We start from the raw sequence: 20667 nt of genomic DNA on the forward strand, positions 1-20667 counted from the left end.
AATTAAAGTTTATCAAAACAAATCATCAAAACCATCCAGTATTAATTCAAAATTAATTTAAATTACGTTAATATTTAATCAGCAAAATCAATTATTAACAGTCTAAAATTATCCAGTATTAAATCAAATAATATAAAATAAATCAAACCGTCCACTCATCCATACAGCTTCACTTGTCCTCTGTAGCGCACCATATAATTATGTTGAATCAAGATCTTACTTGCAGCAACAAAAATCTTCCTTCTTCATTCACTGTATAGTACAGAGCATTGATTTCATCAGCTTGGCGACCAATATGTGTTGTTGTTGTCTTACTATTTGCGTTGTTGTTGTAGTTTCTTCTATTAATCAGCAACCGCTATACACCAATGTACCTTGTACTGTTGTTGTTGTAGACACACACCAAAAGTATACACACATCAACTACGTCGAATAAAATCAGTCGGTTACACTTTGAATAGTTTTCGCTCCCTCGTACTATGCTGTGTTGTTGTTGTTTTAGTCTTTATTTCTTTTCTTTCCTTTCCATCAGCAGCTGCACTCTATGAACACCTGCATATAACACATCATATAAAAAAAAACGTTCACAAAACTGTAACGTATTTTGCTCCGTTCATTTGCCACACACAAAAAAAAAGTTCACAAAAACTGTAACGTATTTTGTTCTGTTTTTTCCCACGCACACACGTAATATTGTCTATATCAACATCAACAAAAATCTTAGTGGAGTTATTCTCTCCCACTCTTCTAATTACTCTCTTGAGTATCAGATAAAGTTTCACTCATTTATTTTGAAGAACAATTGGGTGGAGCTTAATCAACCACCTTTTAGTCACATACACATCAACACTCAAAATCTCTTATTTTTGGTCTATCGACTCTTCTCTGCTTATGTTTGTTTGTGTGTTCTTGATCAGTCTCAACGTTTGGTTTTATGTGTTCGTCTTCCTCTTTTACTTCTTTTCTCTTAACTTCTTTCGTTCTCTTAACTTCTTTAAACTTCTTTAAACATCTTTAAACTTCCTTAAACATCTTTAAACTTCTTTAAACATCTTTAAACCTCTTTTGTTCTCTTAACTTCTTTAAACTTCTTTAAACATCTTTAAACTTCTTTAAACATCTTTAAACTTCTTTTGTTCTCTCAACTTCTTTAAGAAAAAATCTTTTGAACACATAAAACTTCAACACAAAACACTTTAACACTCTTAACACCTTCACACAACACTTTCACATATAATTCTGGTTGAATTAAATTTCGGTTGAGCCCCCATGTAGGAAATAGACTTAGCTATTTCTGTGGCAAATCAGGCACATACGCTTTTCAGTAAATCAAACACTTTATTATTTCTTCAATAAAATATAATTCAAATGTTTATTAGTTTACTTTTGTTTAATCAGTCCGCGTATATGTCCGTCTTTGCTGATTGTTTAATGACAACTCTCTTGTTCTTCTTTCTGTTTGCCTGCAACAGCCTCTGTCTGCTTGCCACTCAATTGATCTCACTCAATCTCCTCTCATACTCATCTTTCTACATTGTCCGTCCGTTTGTACTGTCCGAATACTATATCACCCTACATATATGTAGGTTTGATTAACCACTTTTCCTTGGATCTTCAACGATCCCACTTTCAATTAAATATACACACACTTGTTTATTTAATGTAACATTTATTTATTCAAAGAAAACTTATATACTAAATTAAAACTGTCCGTTGTTTAACTTCACGCTTTAGGACTAAACTTAAAACTTGTAAGGTTCTTATGCAACTCGTACTGAACTACTATATAAAACTAAAACTACTTAAAACTAACTATCTACAACGTCCGTCTGTGGCAAGTCACTCAACCAATTCCACTTAAAACAAAAAAAAAATTTTTTAAATATCTTCAGCATGGGAAATTTTATTAACGATTCCACATAAATACAACATCAGTTGCTTTACCCCATCATTTTATAAAACGAAACTTACGTTAACGTAACAAATTTGTATGAAGAATACTGAGAAATGTTTGAAAATTAGAATTTTTTCCATACAAATTTTTTTGAACGTTTGTCGTTTCGTCTTATAAAATGAGGCCCAATATTTTTTACAAGAAACTAAGTGTCTCATTTTATAAAACGAAACGACAAACGTTCAAAAAAATTTGTATGGAAAAAATTTAAGTTTTCAAAAATTTCCCAGTATTCTTCATACAAATTTTTTACGTTAACGAAAGTTTCGTTTCATAAAATGAGGAGTAATAAAGATATAAACATGAAATTTTGGAGTCAGATTATTAAATTTAACATATATTTTTTTAACAAAAATTGACTATAACAAAATAAGGATATTAAAGGATTAAAATTTTAGATGAAATTTTTTTCTGTTTTTTATTCTGACATTTTCAGTCGATACCCTACTAGACCAAATCCAATTTTATTTAAAAATACTTACTCTTGCTTTCAAACTTTAATGTCCTTTTAAAGGAAGACACGATCAGAAAATAAACAAGTAAGAGTGCAATATTCGACTGTGCCGAATCTTATATACCCTTCACCATAGTGTATTTAATAAATATCAATTTCATAAAATTTAATTTTGTTTCATTTTCCCGACTATATCATTATTATAGCAATAGCAAAACAAAATGAACAACAACAACGCTAAACGAAATAACCACACAAAAAACAAAATACACAAGGCAATAAAACCAACAGCATCCAAACATACCAAACGAATTACACAAAAAAAAACAAAATACGCAATGCAACCAACAGACATCCAAACATACGAAACTGAATACACCAAAAAACAAAACCAATATACACGAGGCAATGAAACACACATCCATCCAAACATACGAAACTGAATACACCAAGAATCAAAAACAACACTCACGAGGCAATGAAACACACAGCCATCCAAACATACGAAACGAAATACTCAAAAAAAAAAAAAAAACAAAAACAAAATACGCAATGCAATGAAACCAAAAGACATCCAAACATACGAAACTGAATACACCAAAAAACAAAAACAATATACACAAGGCAATGAAACACACAGCCATCCAAACATATGAAACGAAATACTTCGCTACCTATAAGGATCCAGAATATATATACTTTATGGGGTCGGAAAATTATATTATAGAAATTACAAACGGAATGACAAACTTATATATACCCTTCTCACGAAGGTGAAGGGTATAAAAACCGAAAATGTAATATAACTATATAAATTATGTAGTTTCCAAGGTATATGGTCTTGCTCATGTGTGCAACCATTTTTCCCAATTTGTTGTACGGTGTAATCAGTCAACAATTTCTTATACCACCATAGGAAGTTAAAAAGTTGTTTTGCTTTTCGCCAAAAAATAAAAACTGTCTAAAGCAAACAGGAAGATATTTTGATTATAGCATAGTAAATGAAAGAAATAAATTTTACAACTTTTAACTGAATTCCGTGTACTATAACTGATCAGTTGAGCTACAATTTTAGAAAGTCTTATTTTAGATTCTTATGAACAAAATAAGACCCATCTATAGTTTTTTGCAATTGTACTATATAACGTAATTTTGAAAATATCATAAATAAGTTTCAGAATTAATGGATACTACACTTACGATACAAAACATCCAAGTGGCAGAGCCTGTGGTGGAACAGCCATTTTAGTGAGAAAAAATATTAGACATTTCCCAATGCCAGAATACAAAAAGGACCATATCCAGGCCACCTCTATAAATATACCTGATAGTCGAGTTACAATATCTTCAATATATTGTCCTCCTAGGTATAATGTTAATCGAGAGCAGTTTCTCGAATACTTTAAAACTCTTGGCCCAAGATTCATAGCAGCTGGTGATTATAATGCAAAACATACATTTTGGGGCTCTCGCCTCATTACTCCCAAAGGCAGACAATTGCTAGAAGCAATATCGTACAACAGGCTAGATGCCATATCTAGTGGCCAACCTACCTATTGGCCTACAGACCTCAATAAGATTCCCGATCTAATTGACTTTGCTGTAATCAAAAATATAAAACGAGAATTTATTTCAGTGATCCCTTCATTGGACCTCTCGTCAGACCACTCGCCTACAATTTTAACGTTATTAGAAACCCCAAATAAATTGGAAAACTATTGTTCTTGTTTCCCTAACAAGAAAACGAACTGGTTAAAGTATAAAATGTATGTTAGCTCACACCTGCCACAAAACATTTCATTGAAGAATGACCATGAAATACAATTCGCTGTCGATATATTTACGGATATCTTACAAGATGCTGTCAAAGTGTCTACACCCCCAGTCACCTTGGGAGACTTCAAAAAATCGAAATGTCCTAGGAACATTGAGTCTCTTATTAAAGAAAAGAGAACACTCAGACGTCAATGGCAACAATCACGATCTCCAAACATAAAGGTTAAACTTAATCAGTGCCAAAGAAGACTTCATATCGCTTTAAAGGATAATAAGGAATCTAATCTGAGAAATTATCTCAAAAACTTAGACCCTACTAAGAAAACAGAATATAGTCTCTGGAAAGCTGTTAAAAATATGCAGTGCCCTATTGCATATGAGTCACCTATACGCCTCCAGAATGGTCAATGGGCAAGAAATACGTCAGAAAAAATTGAAGCATTCGCCAATCACTTGGAGAATATGTTTACTCAAAATGATACAGATTCTTCTATTAGTGCTAACATTATAAATAATGTGGTTCCACACCCAATAAAATTCCGGTTCTCTACCGTGAAGATGACAATCAAAGGTCTAAAGGCAGGAAAATCACCTGGTATAGATAAAATTCCTACCACGATGATAAGTAACCTGCCCAATTCAGCACTGAGAATTATTTTGTTCATCTTTAACTCGATGCTACGTATTGGATACTTCCCTAACTCATGGAAAGTATCCGAGATTGTTATGATACCAAAACCGGGGAAAGATGTCACTCAAGTGACATCATACCGTCCCATTAGCCTGTTGTCTTTATTCTCAAAACTTTTTGAAAAGTTATTGCTTGAAAGCCTTTTAGTACACTTTAACGATAATTGCATTATTCCTGGCCATCAGTTTGGTTTCAGAAGAAAGCACAGCACTATCGAACAGGTACATCGAATAACAACTCTTATTCGGAAGGCCTTCGAGAGCAAGCAATATTGCTCTGCATTATTCATAGATATTTCTCAAGCTTTTGATAAAGTCTGGCACGATGGACTAATACACAAAATTATCACATTACTACCTGCGAATGTTCACAAACTGCTTAAAAATTACATATATGAAAGATCTTTTCAAATCAGATCTAAAGATGTGATCTCTTCACGTCGAAAAATATCTGCTGGAGTACCCCAGGGGAGTATTCTAGGTCCGCTCCTATATATTTTATATACTGCAGATATGCCAACGAGCGCACTGACTCACACATCTACATTTGCGGATGATACCGCTTTTGTAAGCATGCATGCAAACCCTTCAATAGCTTCTGAACAACTCCAGTTTCACATCGGCGAATTGGAAAAATGGCTGGACAAATGGAAAATAAAAGTCAATGCTACAAAATGTACTCACGTTACATTTACTTTAAGAAGGGAAAATTGTCCTCCCGTGCAGATAAACAATATAAAAATTCCTGAACAAAGCCATGTGAGATATCTTGGTATCCACCTTGATCGCCGCTTAACATGGACTCAACACATTGAAGCCAAGGTTACACAAATAAAATTAAAGTCAGCTCAATTGTACTGGCTAATTGGACCACGGTCTGCTCTAGACTTGGAGTACAAAGTGCTTTTGTACAAAACAGTTATAAAACCGATATGGCTATACGGCATTCAACTGTGGGGAACAGCCTCCTCATCTAATGTTGAAAAATTACAAAGAAAGCAGTCAGCACTGTTAAGGTCAATAACAGGTGCCCCGTGGTACATTCGCAATAGTAATATTCATAGGGATCTCAATGTCCCCATAATACGCGAGGAGATCAAACTCTCTTGTTTAACCTACCTGTCGAAACTAATGGATCACCCAAATCCCCTTGCCAGGGAGTTGCTGTTATTTGAGGGTCACAGACGACTGAGAAGAACAGAAACATTGGATTTTGCCAGATAATCAAATTATCGAGAACTTTTGTTGAAATTGCAGTGGCAATAACGACGTTAGTTATAGTTTAGGTTAAGATTTCAATACTTATTGTAAATTTCTATGTAAGAAAGATTCAATAAATAATAACTAAAATGAAAAAAAAAAAAATAAATAAGTTCGGTACATATACTGATTTTTAGCAGAAATTAATAAAACAAGATAAAATTTACACTCATGCGTACGGTGACCAGACGTTCTGTATTATACAGAACAATACTGTATTTTAGAGCCCTGTTCTGTATCAATTATTATTTGCTAAAAAACGTGAAAATGTTCTGTATTTTATTTAGGTGAAAGATTAGCGATTAAATTAAAATTAATCCTCGAAAGATGTTTTTGAGTACTCAATTAGTTAATTTTCAAAATAAATTTTTTTGTTTTTAATTTAAGTTTTCATTAATTTTCATATTAAATTTACAATTGTCTTCTTCTTTTTTATAAAATATGCATTGTTTTGATAATAAACAGTGACATTTTCTGTTGTTTTGTATGGCAACACTGCGAAGTTTAATCTTGTACTCAAAAAAATCTGGTTATTAATTGGCATTTGATTACCATCTCAAAAACACGCTCTTAGAGTTCTGTATTTGTTCAGTATTTCGTTATTTTTTCAGTTTTACATAAAAACGCATAAGAAATACAAAAATATTAAAAAGTTCTGACACAACATTTTTTTCAACTATAAACATTTTAATAAATTACTTCATCAATTAAAAAATTAATACATAACTGGAATGAATTTTGTAATAAATTGTATGAATCGAACATGACTTTTTTCCCAAACCATTTTCATTCAGAATATTAAAAGTTCATAAAATGTATGAACTTGTATATGATGCTAAATTTTTGAATTTTTACTTCTTTTCAACGGTATTCATGAAATAATTGCATAAAAGTCATTATTTACTGTTCTGTTTACATATTAACAGAATAGTAATCCTATATTAGCGAATTTTATATAATAAAAAATAGGAATTTAAATGTTGAAAAACAAAATCTAAAACAGAAAATCATCAGCAAACATACTTTCTTTAAAAAGGTCCGCAAATTACGGGAAAATTTTATCGATTTTAATCTAAAAATCGTAAAGAAATAAATAATTTTCCAAAGAAAATTTCAAATATTTAATAGAAAAAAACTTTATTGACAATTGAAATTTTGACGGTTAAAAATAACCTGATTTAGAAAATGGTGTTTAGTGTATTTTATCTCTTGTTCTGTATTTTGCTGAAAAAAATATGGTCACCGTACTCATGCGTCGCCGTACTAATGATCATCCATTGATAACAACAAATTTTCAGAAAGAGGCTTTATGTGGGGTCTAAGGACTAATATGGAATGATCCTCATAATTTTGTGGATTTGCTTACATATGTATGTACACTATGCTACATAATCTAAAAACGATGTTTTTGTTCGGTATATTCCGATGTATTAAAGAAAAATAAAAAATTCTTTCACATTTTCGTAAATGTTATGTTTTGAGAAATATAAAACATAAGACATCGTTTTTCAATTCCATATTTTTAAAAGAAAAACAAGTTAAAAGCTATATTCGGCTGTGCCGAATCTTAAATACCCTCCACCATAAGCAGGTTATGTGAATAATCAAATTCTAACCATGGATTTCAATTCACGATAATATATCTTCATTTTCATACTAAACTATACCATTGAAAACGGAACTAACACCTAACAGACTGTTACATAATGTACTAAATTTAACAAATGTTAAACTATGTAAAAACATGTGATCCGATTTTTACGACTTTCTCCATTGTTTATCTTAGTATCAAAATCTATGTATAAGTAGGACAAAATCTTTTATCTGTGTTACTTCTTGTAAAAAATTAACAAGAAATATTGAAAAACGATGATTAACCTCAGCCTTATGTAAATACACTTACCCAGCAAAAAAGAACTTCCAAAGAAGCGAAAAAGAAGTATTATTTACTCTACGAAAGTACTAAAAAAGACCTGAAGAAGTGATGACCTTAACACAGACTTGTCATAGGATTCCAATTTTGATTACAATTTCACTACTTTGGAAGTCATTCTCAAGGAGTAATTTATAAGTAATTATTCGGAAGTTATATGCAATTGAAATTGTAGTATTAGAGAATATTACAAATTTGATATAAATAACATTAACATTAATGAGAGAAATAGACATATTTAACACAAAAGCCCAAAAATAATATTTTTTAACTCATACAAATGTAAGATCTAAAAATATAATTATTTTCGCTTCTTCGAAAGTCATTTAACATCACTTCCACAGAAAAATGTTATTCCTTTGGAAGAACTTTGGTTTATATTTGCTGGGTAGTAACTATTTTTCAAATTGAAGGAAGCGCGAATTTTGATTTATCCCATGTTTTGAAAAAATACTTTCAAGAATTACACAATTTGATTCTCTAACTTTAAACACTATTTATTCAAACGTACATAGCTAAATCGACTCAAAATTTCATAAGGACCCATAATATTCATATGTCTATACTAGGGATGCCAAACGGAACTGGCTTTTACTAATCCCGGGATTCGGGATTTTGAAAATTGTAATCCCGGGATACCGGGATATTTCGGGATCCCGGGATTTTTCGGGATTTCGGGATTACATAAATTTAATTATTTTATACATGAAAATCTTAAATCTTGATGTTTGTGAAGAAAATTTTTTAATCTTGTAGAAATTAATCGACAGAAGATAAATTTAAATTAAACAATGTAAAGGCCCAAATAGACTACACAAACGGCTTGACAAACATACCAATATTTTACGTTTGTGCAAGCCTGTTGTGTAGTGTATGAGGGTGTTTCGTGTTTATACAAATGGTTGCTGCTTGTTTGTACAAAAATTAAAAAATTTAGATTTTTACACAAACATATTGAATTTTTGTCAAACGATTTGTATGGTTTATATTCGTTAATAACAAATTTTTCAAAAAATTTACATTTCTAAGAAAAATTGAGATCTGTATCTTTGAAAGTCCACAAAAACGTGAAAAATCCGTATTTAAGAATTGGAAGAGGGATGTAATTTTATATAAAAGTTAGTTATGCTGAATCTCATCGCGATACTAATGGTTATAAGTAAATTTTTGGACGTTTAAGATATTTTTTAAAAGGGGGTTCGTATGGGGGCTAGGGTCAAACGACGGCCGACCCGGTAAGTGATTCTGAGTCGATCGGTATAATTTAAGGTGGGTGTAGGACAAATATTTTTATGCGTTACAAACGTCAGCACAAATGTATAATACCCTCCCCACTGTAGTGGTGTAGGGTATAATAAATATAACGTGCAATCCTTCGAATATCAATTTAGATCATAAATTAACCTTTTCTTTGGAAAATTCAGAACAATTTAATTTTCCTTTACCGTTATCACTCAGATTCGTAGAAAGCTTGAAATGCAAAACCTTCTAGATATCATTTAAAAAATAAATTTTATATTTGACTGTGCCGAAATAAAATAAATATTCCGGTATGTGATGGAATTCGAACGATTTGAAATCAATCGATTTGAAAAGGTATGATGAATTTCGATCGAGGAATGGTTTATTATTTTCTTGCAAAAAACTACGCAGACAACCAAATACTTTTCATTTAAGAGAATCAGTTTAAAAAAAATATATTTTGGAAATTACAAACGGAATGACAAACTTACATATACCCTTCTCACGAAGGTGAAGGGTGTAAAAATATTATAATTTACATGAAAAGCCGCAGAAATTGTACGTATCAAATCGATTCTACTTTTAAAAATGAATTTCATCAAATAGCTGATTGTAATGTATTGATATTAATATTGGCATCAAATTGATTTTTAGAGGAGGTCCTTTTAGGATTTCTTGTGTTAATTATGGTCCAAATTTGCGGCCTAAATAAAATGAGTCTACTATAGACAAAGAATGTGTATACTTTTTGGGTCTACGACGAAATGAAAAAATAAATTTGTATGTACTATATATGATATCATACCACTTTCAAAAATAAAAGGTTCAAAATGTACAAGATAAGCTGTGCTGAATTTTGTTCTGCATAAGTCAAAAAAAACTTAGATCGTAATTTTCAAGCGAATTATGGCTCAAAAAAGAATTAAAAAAAATTTTAATAACAAATCGCGGGATTCATTTTGAAAAATCCCGGGATTCGGGATATCCTAATCCCGAAAAAATCCCGGGATTTATTTTGCGAATTCCGGTATTCGGGATTTTCTAATCCCGAAAAATCCCGTGATAATGTTGTTTTATCATTCTGAAAACGTAATATATTCAATACCAGCTCAGTGTGCTTTGCTACCCTAAAATCAATATAAAGAAAAAACCCACTTAACGATTTTGAAGATTCTAACTACAATAGTCTTCCAGATTTACAATATGTTACATATGAGAGATGCCAAGCAAATTATTGCAAGTTCGCCAATTTCTATCTATAGCCAATTTCTATCTATGAAAAATTTGAATAATCTAACAGTTTTCAAGATATACAAAATTGAAAGTCCGCCCATTATTCTTTAAATGTTCAGATGAATGTCAAAGTTCTTCAAGTAAAATTTGAAGATTCTAGCTCTAATAGTTTCTCAGATATACGAATTTTTCTATTTTATTCATATGGGGGCTCCAAGTCCAAAGATGAAAGTCCGCTCTTTTCCTCCAAAATGTTCAATATTATGTTGAATATTAAAGTAATTTCTGCAAAATTTGTAGAATCTAGTTCTATTAGTTTCCCAGATAAACGCAGTTTTTTATTTAATTAATATGGGAGGTGCTGCTCCCCTCATGGATATTCCGCCAATTTATTACCCAAAACATTTACATGGACGTTAAAGTTATTAGTGCAAAATTATAAGATTCTAGCTGTAAATAAATTACAAACGATTTTTTGTAATTTATTTATATGGCAGGTGCCACACCCATATTGACACTAAAGTGGCTCCGACAAAGTTTGAGGATTCTAACTGTTATATTATCTCAAATATACGGATTTAATATTTTCTTAATATGGGCGTGGCTACTCGCCCACTTGAAATTTCAAAATAAAAAGTAGCCTATGGAAATACTAAATTTTAGAAACCGAAACAGGCTATTTCAAACCCTGTAGTAATGTTGGAAAATTAAGATTTGGTCCACCAAAACATATGGTCTAAGAATGGATGTGTGAATTGTGGTTTGGAAAATCCTATATCAGAACATGAATTTCTATGTTTTGAAAAACAATATATGTAGTTGAAATCATCTGAAAACTGCATCCTATTTGAAGCTACAAGTCCACAGTATGCACCCGCGGTCAGTTATCACTTTTAGGAGATTAATGGGCAAACATATCGAAATAGTTATCCATAAAAAAGTTCATATTTAATATGGAATAGACTAACACAGAATATATAACGAAAAAAAAATACCTTTTCAGAAAGTAGTTGATTGCTTTATTAAACATTTAAATCAGAGTCTGAAAAGAACCAAAACGAAACGTTTGCAATTGTTTTGTTTTGTTTTGATCTTTGCAGTAAGTAAAACAGACACAAAACCAAATAAGTAAGAAATTATAGTCGGACGAGGCCGACCATATAATACCCTACACCTTTGACAAAAATATAATGTAATTTATTTGCCGTAACAAAGTATTTAAATTGAATTGTACCTTGCCTCAGATATACATACTTAAGCCGTTTATTGTTGAATAAAATTGTGGACATTTAAGTGAAATTTTGATGGGGGCTTTTCATAGGGGCTAGGGTCATATAATATGAGGACCTATTATTATGGAATTCGTGAGGGTCATCAAATCTTGTATAGAACTTGGTTTTTGCAGCTTTTTGTCGAGATATGAGTATATTAAACATAATTATGAACTTAAAAGCCCTATTCGGCGGGTTCAGTTGTATGGGGGCTAGGTGAAATAATGGACCGATGTAAACCATTTTCAACAGGCTTCGTTTACGGTACCATAAAAGATCATGTGCCAAATTTCATTGAATTATTTCCAAAATTGCGACCTATAGTTTGATTACAAAGTTTAAAAGCCCTATTCGGGGGGTTCAGTCGTATGGGGGCTAGGTGAAATAATGGACCGATGTTAACCATTTTCAATAGACTTTGTCTACGGTACCATAAAAGATCATGTGCCAAATTTCATTGAATTATCTTCAAATTTGCGACCTGTAGTTTGGTTACAAAGTTTAAAAGCCCTATTCGGGGGTTCAGTTGTATGGGGACTAGGTGAAATAATGGACCGATGTTAACCATTTTCAAAAGGCTTCGTCTACGATACCATAAAAGATCATGTGCCAAATTTCAGCGAATTATCTCCAAAATTGCGACTTGTAGTTTGATTACAAGGTGTACAAGCCCTCTTGGGGGGTTCAGTTGTATGGGGGCTAGGTGAAATAATAGAACGATCTTAACCATTTTCAATAGGCTTCGTCCCTGGGACAATATACCCTCCCCACTGAAGTGGTGTAGGGTATAAACAACAAAAACGATTTTCTCATTTGGTTTTGTATTGTTTTTGCTTTTGAGCACATCGTGTACATTAACTCAAATGTACGCAGCTAGAAAAGAAAACAGTGGGAGCAAAACTGAAAAGTTTCGAGCAAAATATTTTCGCTTTTCCTGATTGTTTTGCTCATTAGACTTGGTCCACACTAGGAAACTTTTGTTGAGAAACTTTTTCTTAATTCTCTTTTGAAGTTTCCTTAATGTCCACACATAGAAACTTTTGTTTCAGAAACTACGTATTAATTGCATTGATTTATTGTTGTACGAATGAGAAGAATAACAAAACAAAACAAGTTTGCGAGTACGAGAAACTCCGTAAGGCGAGAGAGAAGAATGAAGAATGATGTAAGATGGTAAAGGCAAAAAAAGCAAGTTGATGAGCGAAAAGTCAATTGTTTTGTTTTCGCTCTTTCTCACTTAAAAAGTATTTGTTTTAGTTTTGCTCATGTAAAGAACGATTTAAAAATTTTGAAAAGTTTAGTACATTATGGAAACGTTTGCGAAATGTTTCGTTTGTTTTCATACTCTGAATTAAATCCATCGTTTGTAAACTTTTGTGAAATTCAAAACATGAAAAAATTTGATTTTTCTTTTAAAAATATTTTATTTGTTGGAATTGAAAAATGATTTCTTAAGATATACCCAGCAAAAACTCGGTAATGATTTATACTTCCATAACCACTTACTTTTCATTGACTACTACTTACCGTCTGCATTACATAGAAGTACTGTAGTTATGACTTTCTTATAATCTGATATATGTAGAAGTACTTTTCGGCTTTGTCATTTTGTTTGCACATTTTGTTTAATTGCGTGTTAAGAATTGTGTTTTACAAAAAATAAAACAAAATTAGATTTGTATGTGAAAACCATTATACAAACCAATAAAGTAGCTAAGCAGTGGTGCAGTGAGTAGAACATTTGACTAACAAACCGAAGTCCCTGGTTCGTATTCTTGCTGGCTCTTTATATTATTAAAAAATAAAACAACTTACTAAACATTTTCTTTGTAAGAGAAATTGCAAGTATTCTTTAACTTCCTATTTGTAAGCGAGCGTAGAAGTACTTCCAAGTACCTCCAATGACATCACCGTGTTAAAATAATGACTTAAAATGCTAATGAAGAAGTAGTGAAAATAGGTTTTATTAGCTTTTTAACTCTTTACTTTTCAATGTAAATTTTTCCATTTACAATAATGTAGAAGATTTTTTAATTGTCCTTTAATACACAGAAAAATATCTAAAATTAAAATCGTTTGTAGACTTTAGTGACATAGTGTACATTAAATTTATTTATGCTGAATTTCATCGCGATATTTGTGTTTACTAGTAAGTGGATATTGGAGTAATTTTGGGAAGGAGATTTGTATAAGTGCTAGAGTCAAGTGAGGTCCGACGATTGTCATCAGTGCTTTTAAAAAAGATATATTTAACAAAAGTTCTATTCCTAGTGTTCAGTTGTATACACGCAGAAAAAAAAACAAGAAAAAGAAATATAAAATACATAAAATATTGTACATAAAAAATTAATAATTAAAAAAATTATAAATTATCTTTATATTGACATGAAAGTTTTGATATACATATTAGTTTTTATTTATGGGAATACCAGTGCTTGGAAGTTTTGTGTTTGTTTAAAATGATTACTTGAAACCATATTATTTTAAACAATATAATGATAATGTTATGATCTTATTGGGTCATAATATGATGTTGCAAAAAAAAAACAGTTTTTTTGCTCTCCTCAAAACTTGTGTTATTTTAGATAAAGACTATTGAATACAGTCCCTCGATATATTTAATATTATACCTAGGATTATAACAACTTTTGGACTTTTATGTCATATAAAAGTTCCTATTTGTATTCTAACAAAGAAATATTTTTGTAAAGAAAATGTAAACAAAATATGTATTAATTAAAAGGGTAACGAAAAGAATTATTAGTTTTATATGTAATATTTATGTAGTTTTTCAATAATAGATACTCCAGCAATTATTAATATTACTAAATTATAACCACAAATTATTGAATGAAAAATATTTATTCTACTGATTAAATATTAACCATTTTATGATGATTATAGTATTTATTTTAATCTTATTTTACTTCTCATTACAGACAAATATATATAAATATTTAAAAAAAAGTCGGTCTATGCTGACTGTAGGGTGTATGTCCAAAATGACATAAATATACCTCACATGGTTCGAAATATACTGTAGTTTTCAAAAAAGTTATCAATACGAAAATAATACACAATTATAAACATATTACCACTAATTATATTATATTTGCTTACCCAGTGTGCTTTGCTACACTAAAAACCATATTCCAATGTTCAATTTTTTCTAGTTGTTATATATTCCCAGATATACCATTTTTACTAGAAATATCAAAATTAAAAGTAGCCTATAGTTCCTTCCAGGAATACACAAAGATACTTTGAAAATTTCAAGAAAATCGGTCCAGCAGTTTAGCAGTCTACAGACTTCAAACAAATAAACAAACAAACAAACCCACAACTAAACACACATTAATTTTTATATATATAGCACACCCTGTATTAGAACAGGATATCCTAAAGTACACTTATTCGATAGACCACATCTTTGTCTAAAATATCACTATACATCTCTAATGGATCAAATCACAAATAAAGAAGATATGAATTAGATTCCGCTAAATTTGGGTTTTTCCCACAAATAACACAAGTCAACAAAATCGAACTTTTTGCGTGCCTTTTAAATCAAAATAGCTAATTCCTATTTCCACCCGCTGAAATTTTCGGTTAGCTCCAGTTTTTGAGATATTGCGATTTTTGTACGGACATTATTTACGCCACTTTTTGGAAGTTTTTACATAATTTTGCAGAACTGGAACAAAATTCTAAAGTTTTTTTAACAACATGGAAATCTACACAAAATTATCTTTCTAAAGAGTATTATTAGATTGCCTTGCAAGGAAGTTGAAAATTGAACCTTTTTTTGTTTTATCCTTATAACAATAATTTGGGCTAAATTGATTTGAGTTTTTCCATAATGTACTACCAACACAAACCAATAATACCATTTTTGGGTTAAAATTGGAAATTCGTTAAAAACGCAGTGAAATATTTCGGATTGAATTCAACTTTTGTTTGTTATTTTTACATACTTATGAATTCAAAATATTACAGAATTCACAATTGGTGCCGTAATGTTGTATGTCGTAAGTTTTCGCTTTTCTTTTTGTGCCAAAGAATGTTGTCTGCGAAATATTAAAGATCAGGACAAGGATGCAAATGCATGTTTGTAGTCAGTGACCCAAATAACTTTTAACTAGTCTTCTTTTCGAATCAATGAATTTGCTACAAAATGGCATCGATTTGTTGTTGCATATTTTGTTATAAATGCATAAATTGCATATTTTGCTTTAAATTGCATATATTTTGCATATTTCCAACATTTTTATAGCATATTTTTTAAATTTTCTAAAACAAATTGTTTTGTTTTCTCTGTATTTTATGTTTTTACAACAAACTTGGTATTTACATATTTAGAATTTTTTTTAATAAATATCAACAAATCGATTTAACAACAAAATACTAGGTTCCATGAAATACAATTTTACATAGTTTTATATAATTTTTAAAACCACAATAGTGCGGGAGGTATTTTGAGTTTGTGCTGCTAATTGTAACGTCCAAAAATATTGGTCTATCTGTGTGTCCATATAAAAAGATAACTTGATGAAATTTTGTTTTTACATCTCTCTCACCCTAGCCCCCATTCAAAATATCTTTCAGAAAATGGCTTAACGTCCATAATTCACTTAAAAACATTACCAAACGATAAAATTCGGAAGAAATATAATTAATACAAAAATATATTCATTCACCAAATTTTATTAGAATTGTTATCAAGCTTTCCACTTTCAGAAATTTAATGTATACCCCCTTATTCACAAACAAAATTTTTATTTTATAAACAGTTTATAAATTAGACTTTGTATGGAAATTTTGTTTTATAAACCTTTTATAAAATAAAAATGTTGTTTGTGAATAAGGGGGATACTATTTAAAGTTGTTTGTTAGTCTTTATATTTGTCATTCTCGAGATCGTGAATCCATTAAAATGATATTATAGTACATAAAGCAGTAGTTGTCAAAAACTTAAGATCTGAATATCTATTAATATATACCTTCACAAGGAAATATTTTTTGGTGCATAGTTTTCACATTTTTAGTACATGTTTTCCCATTTTATATTGCATATTATAAGCGCATATTTTTAATTTTTTTAGTGCATGAAAATCCTTGACATATGATGATACAACAATTCGATACCGATAGTGAAATGGATAAATGCGATGTCCTTTCTTTTAAAAAATGTCGTTGTTGATCTTTGTAAGTGCTTGTCATGATGTTTGTGAGGATCATATTGCTTCCAAAGTTTCATATTTGTATATATATATTAACCAAAATTCACGAATTTATTTAAAAAAATTTCACTAAATTTTTAACGAATTTCCAATTGTTATATAAAAATTTTGTTATTGTTATGTGTTGGTACCATATTGTAAAAAGAAATCAAACTTGTTTACTTTAAATTATAGTTATAAGGATAAAACAATACATAGGAATCATCATTAGGAATTATTTAAAAGGTGTTGTCTAGTGTAATTTTATAGTAATATTAATTTTAAAAAAATATTTGTTAGTTGAAAATTATGGATAAACTGAAAAATATTTTTAAATAATATTTTAAAATTTATTAATAACTTATTCGGTAGAGAATTTACATTGAAAAAAGTACAAGTAAAAACCAACATAATGTAATTAAATTTATTTTTTTAGGTGAACTTTTAACAACAGAGAGGAAATTGGACAGAGAAAATCAAGCAGAACATATATTGGAGGTAAGTTATTTTAAACTTTAAATATTAAACTTTAAAGTATTTGTTATTGGAATATTAGTGCTTAAACAGTGCTGAATCTTATACACTCTTCATCAGAGTTGCCGAATATTAACCTTAATTATTATTATCAAATTAAAAATTGTAGATTAATTAAAATTTTACATTTCCTTTATATTCAATACATTTAAATAATGCATTAAGTATGCTATGAAATTTTTGTTGTATTTATTTATATTTTATTTGATTCCAACAATTGACTAATAATGGCATCCGGAAAGCGAGTAGTACACAACATACTGAAATGTTATATTTGACATAATATGTGTATTAGGTTGGGTCGAAAATTGCTTTTTCGCTCAGATCAACTTCTAAAAGTGAAATTATATTTTATTTTAACGAGTGTCTGTTCATGTTAACCTTGTAATTAATTAAACTAAATATAATATAATATAATTCGACTAAATTTTCAGAATTAATTTTTTCTTTTAGTATTTGAAACAGTGAAATTAATGACAACATGTTGTGCATACTGTGAAAGAAAGTAGATTTTTAAATTTCTTGAAAGTTGATTTTCTATTTTTTCGAAATTTGATTTTGTTTCATTTTTAATTTGAATTAAAAGAAATCAGAGTTCTCTATTCGACTGTGCCGAGTCTTATATACACACCCTTCACCAAGTATGTTTTTTTTTTTTTAATTTTTTAAGATTTTTTTTGGTATAGTTCATATAATTTTACATTTTATACCTATATCAAAGAAAAAAGCAACAATAAGAAATAAATACATAATTTCTTGTATCTCTGCACACATAACATTTACACAAACATTAGCTGTATTAGTAATACAGCTAATGTTTGTTTAACAGTTTGTTGTATAACTGTATTACCACCCTCAAACAAATATAAGCTGTATTACCTAAATTTAACTGCTTTATCACGTTGTTGTTGTTTTTATAATTTGTTGGAGTAATTTTAAGAGGTACTCTCAGATTCTTGCTCCTATCTCAGTTATTTATGTACCAATTTTGCTCATTTTCAATAGGAAGCTTGTCGAAAGCATGTCTGACAGACAGGCATGGGTGGTAATGATTACACAAAGTAATTCATTACATGGGCAATTACAATTACTTTTAATGTGTAATTGAGCAATAACCAATTACAATTACTTGTAATTGTAATTAAGGTATTGCTATTTACAAATTAAATGTAATTATAAAGAACAAAATTTACAATTACAAGTAATTGTAATTGGCAAAACATCAATTACCATTACAAGTAATTGTAATTGTTAGAACTTCAATTACAATAGTTTTAAATTGTCTTCAAAATTTGATTATAATCCGAATAATAATCGATCATGTATGTACGTTTCTTATTTGCAGATTTACATTTCGGACAACGGCCAACCGGCCTTATATTCTACAACTAGAGTTGTCGTATTAGTTGACGATATCAATGATAATGTCCCACAATTTGATCAACGTTTTTATAAAGTACAAGTCCCTTCGTCTATTATAACGAATGTGTCAATTACACAGGTAAAATATGATTTTTATTCAAACTTAATTTAATTTAAAATATTTACACCGATTGGCTTTACGAAAACAACATTTAAGTTTTTAAATTTTGGTAAAATTTAATTAAATTATTCTTTATTTTTAAAACGCAATAAAAAGTAAAACTGATTATTTTTTAGAAATAAGTCGCTTATTTCGAAACGGTTGGTTTATTTAAAATCGCTTTTAGATGAATTTATAAAATATATATGATGAAACTTTTTTTTAACAAATTTACTATAAGATGTTCATAATATAGTTCTAATTTAACCGTAATTTGGTTTTTAAATTACCATTATATTATCCCAATTAATAACACGCAATATTTAAAGAAATCATTTTATTACCAACAAAAAATAATTTTAAATAAAATAACACTTTTGAACACTTTATGACCGTCGTCGAATAATTTTAGCAGCATTTAATCCAAATCTTAGACAAACGAGACTCCTGGAAACTTTCTGTGATCAGGTAGACAGCGTAAATGACGTATCGAAGATAAAGAAATTTCTATCCAAAACTCATGTCCAACCGGAAAGGAGGGCAGGAGGCTGGAGGATATGGAGGAGACAATGAAACTCCTAATGGACACTCATTTCCCACCCGATATATCGAATAACATAGATGAACCGATATTGGAGGAAGGGGAGGCTAACACGGAAATTGTAATTACATCTGATATGGTTAAAGGGGCAATCAAGTGCTTCGCTCCCTAAAAAGCTGCAGGGCCGGATGGCATTTTCCCGGCACTCTTACGGATGGAGGCGGGACTGGTTTTCGTACATCTGTCTCAGATATTTACTACATGCTTGAAATTCACGTATACCCCCATTAAATGGCAAGGGTAATATTTATACATAAACCAGGGAAACCTAGCTATTCGACACCTATGTCTTATCGACCGATAAGTCTTACGTCCTTCCTACTTAAAACCTTGGAACGGATAGTCGATAGTATGGTTAAAAGCAGCATACCCGACAAAGACCTAAAATTTAAGCAGCATGCTTATGTAAAGGGACGATCGGTGGAAACCGCTTTAAACGAAGTTGTCCACTACATAGCTGCATCCTTTGATAGCAAACCCTATACACTGGCGGTATGCATTGACATCGAAGGCGCCTTCAATAACGTGCACTCTGATACTCTTATCCAATCCCTAGACCAGTTTTATGTTGACCGGGTGCAACGTAACTGGATCAACCACATGCTAAGGAACAGATGGATAAGCTGCGAGATGTACGATATGACTATCAGGAAAAAGGTATTTCGCGGTATACCACAGGGTGGCATTTTGTCACCTTTACTCTGGGTTACCACGATTAATAGCCTCCTAAGGACCCTAACCGAGAAAGGACTTAGACCTGTCTGCTATGCAGACGATGTCGTAATACTTTTAAAGGGAAAGGATCCAAATTACTTGTGTAGAAGAGCTCAGGAGGCTCTGAATACGGCCTTGAGATGGGCTCAACCGAGAGGCCTCAATGTCAACCCGGCAAAAACGGAAATCTGTCTTTTCACAAGAAAGACAAAAATTTCTACGTATACTGAACCTTGCTTCCTGGGCAAGAAGATACCAGTGACA

At 30.6% G+C, this 20667-nt stretch overlaps 1 protein-coding gene across 1 annotated transcript in view; it reads left to right on the forward strand.

The window, feature by feature from the left end:
• The window catches only part of LOC119603187 (fat-like cadherin-related tumor suppressor homolog), a gene marked incomplete at its 3' end in the record, with an annotated part of 153318 nt that overhangs the window by 66030 nt on the left and 66621 nt on the right, over positions 1–20667 (forward strand). Inside the window, exons 6-7 of the mRNA XM_037955141.1 lie at positions 17469–17530; positions 18912–19067. Of these exons, the coding sequence (XP_037811069.1) occupies positions 17469–17530; positions 18912–19067 (218 nt within the window). The remainder of the gene's footprint in view (positions 1–17468; positions 17531–18911; positions 19068–20667) is intronic.

Source organism: Lucilia sericata, unplaced genomic scaffold, assembly GCF_015586225.1.
Source record: "Lucilia sericata isolate MDLA Ls3-8-SP2 unplaced genomic scaffold, ASM1558622v1 Contig000280F_arrow, whole genome shotgun sequence".
NCBI classification, from domain to species: Eukaryota; Metazoa; Arthropoda; class Insecta; order Diptera; family Calliphoridae; genus Lucilia; species Lucilia sericata.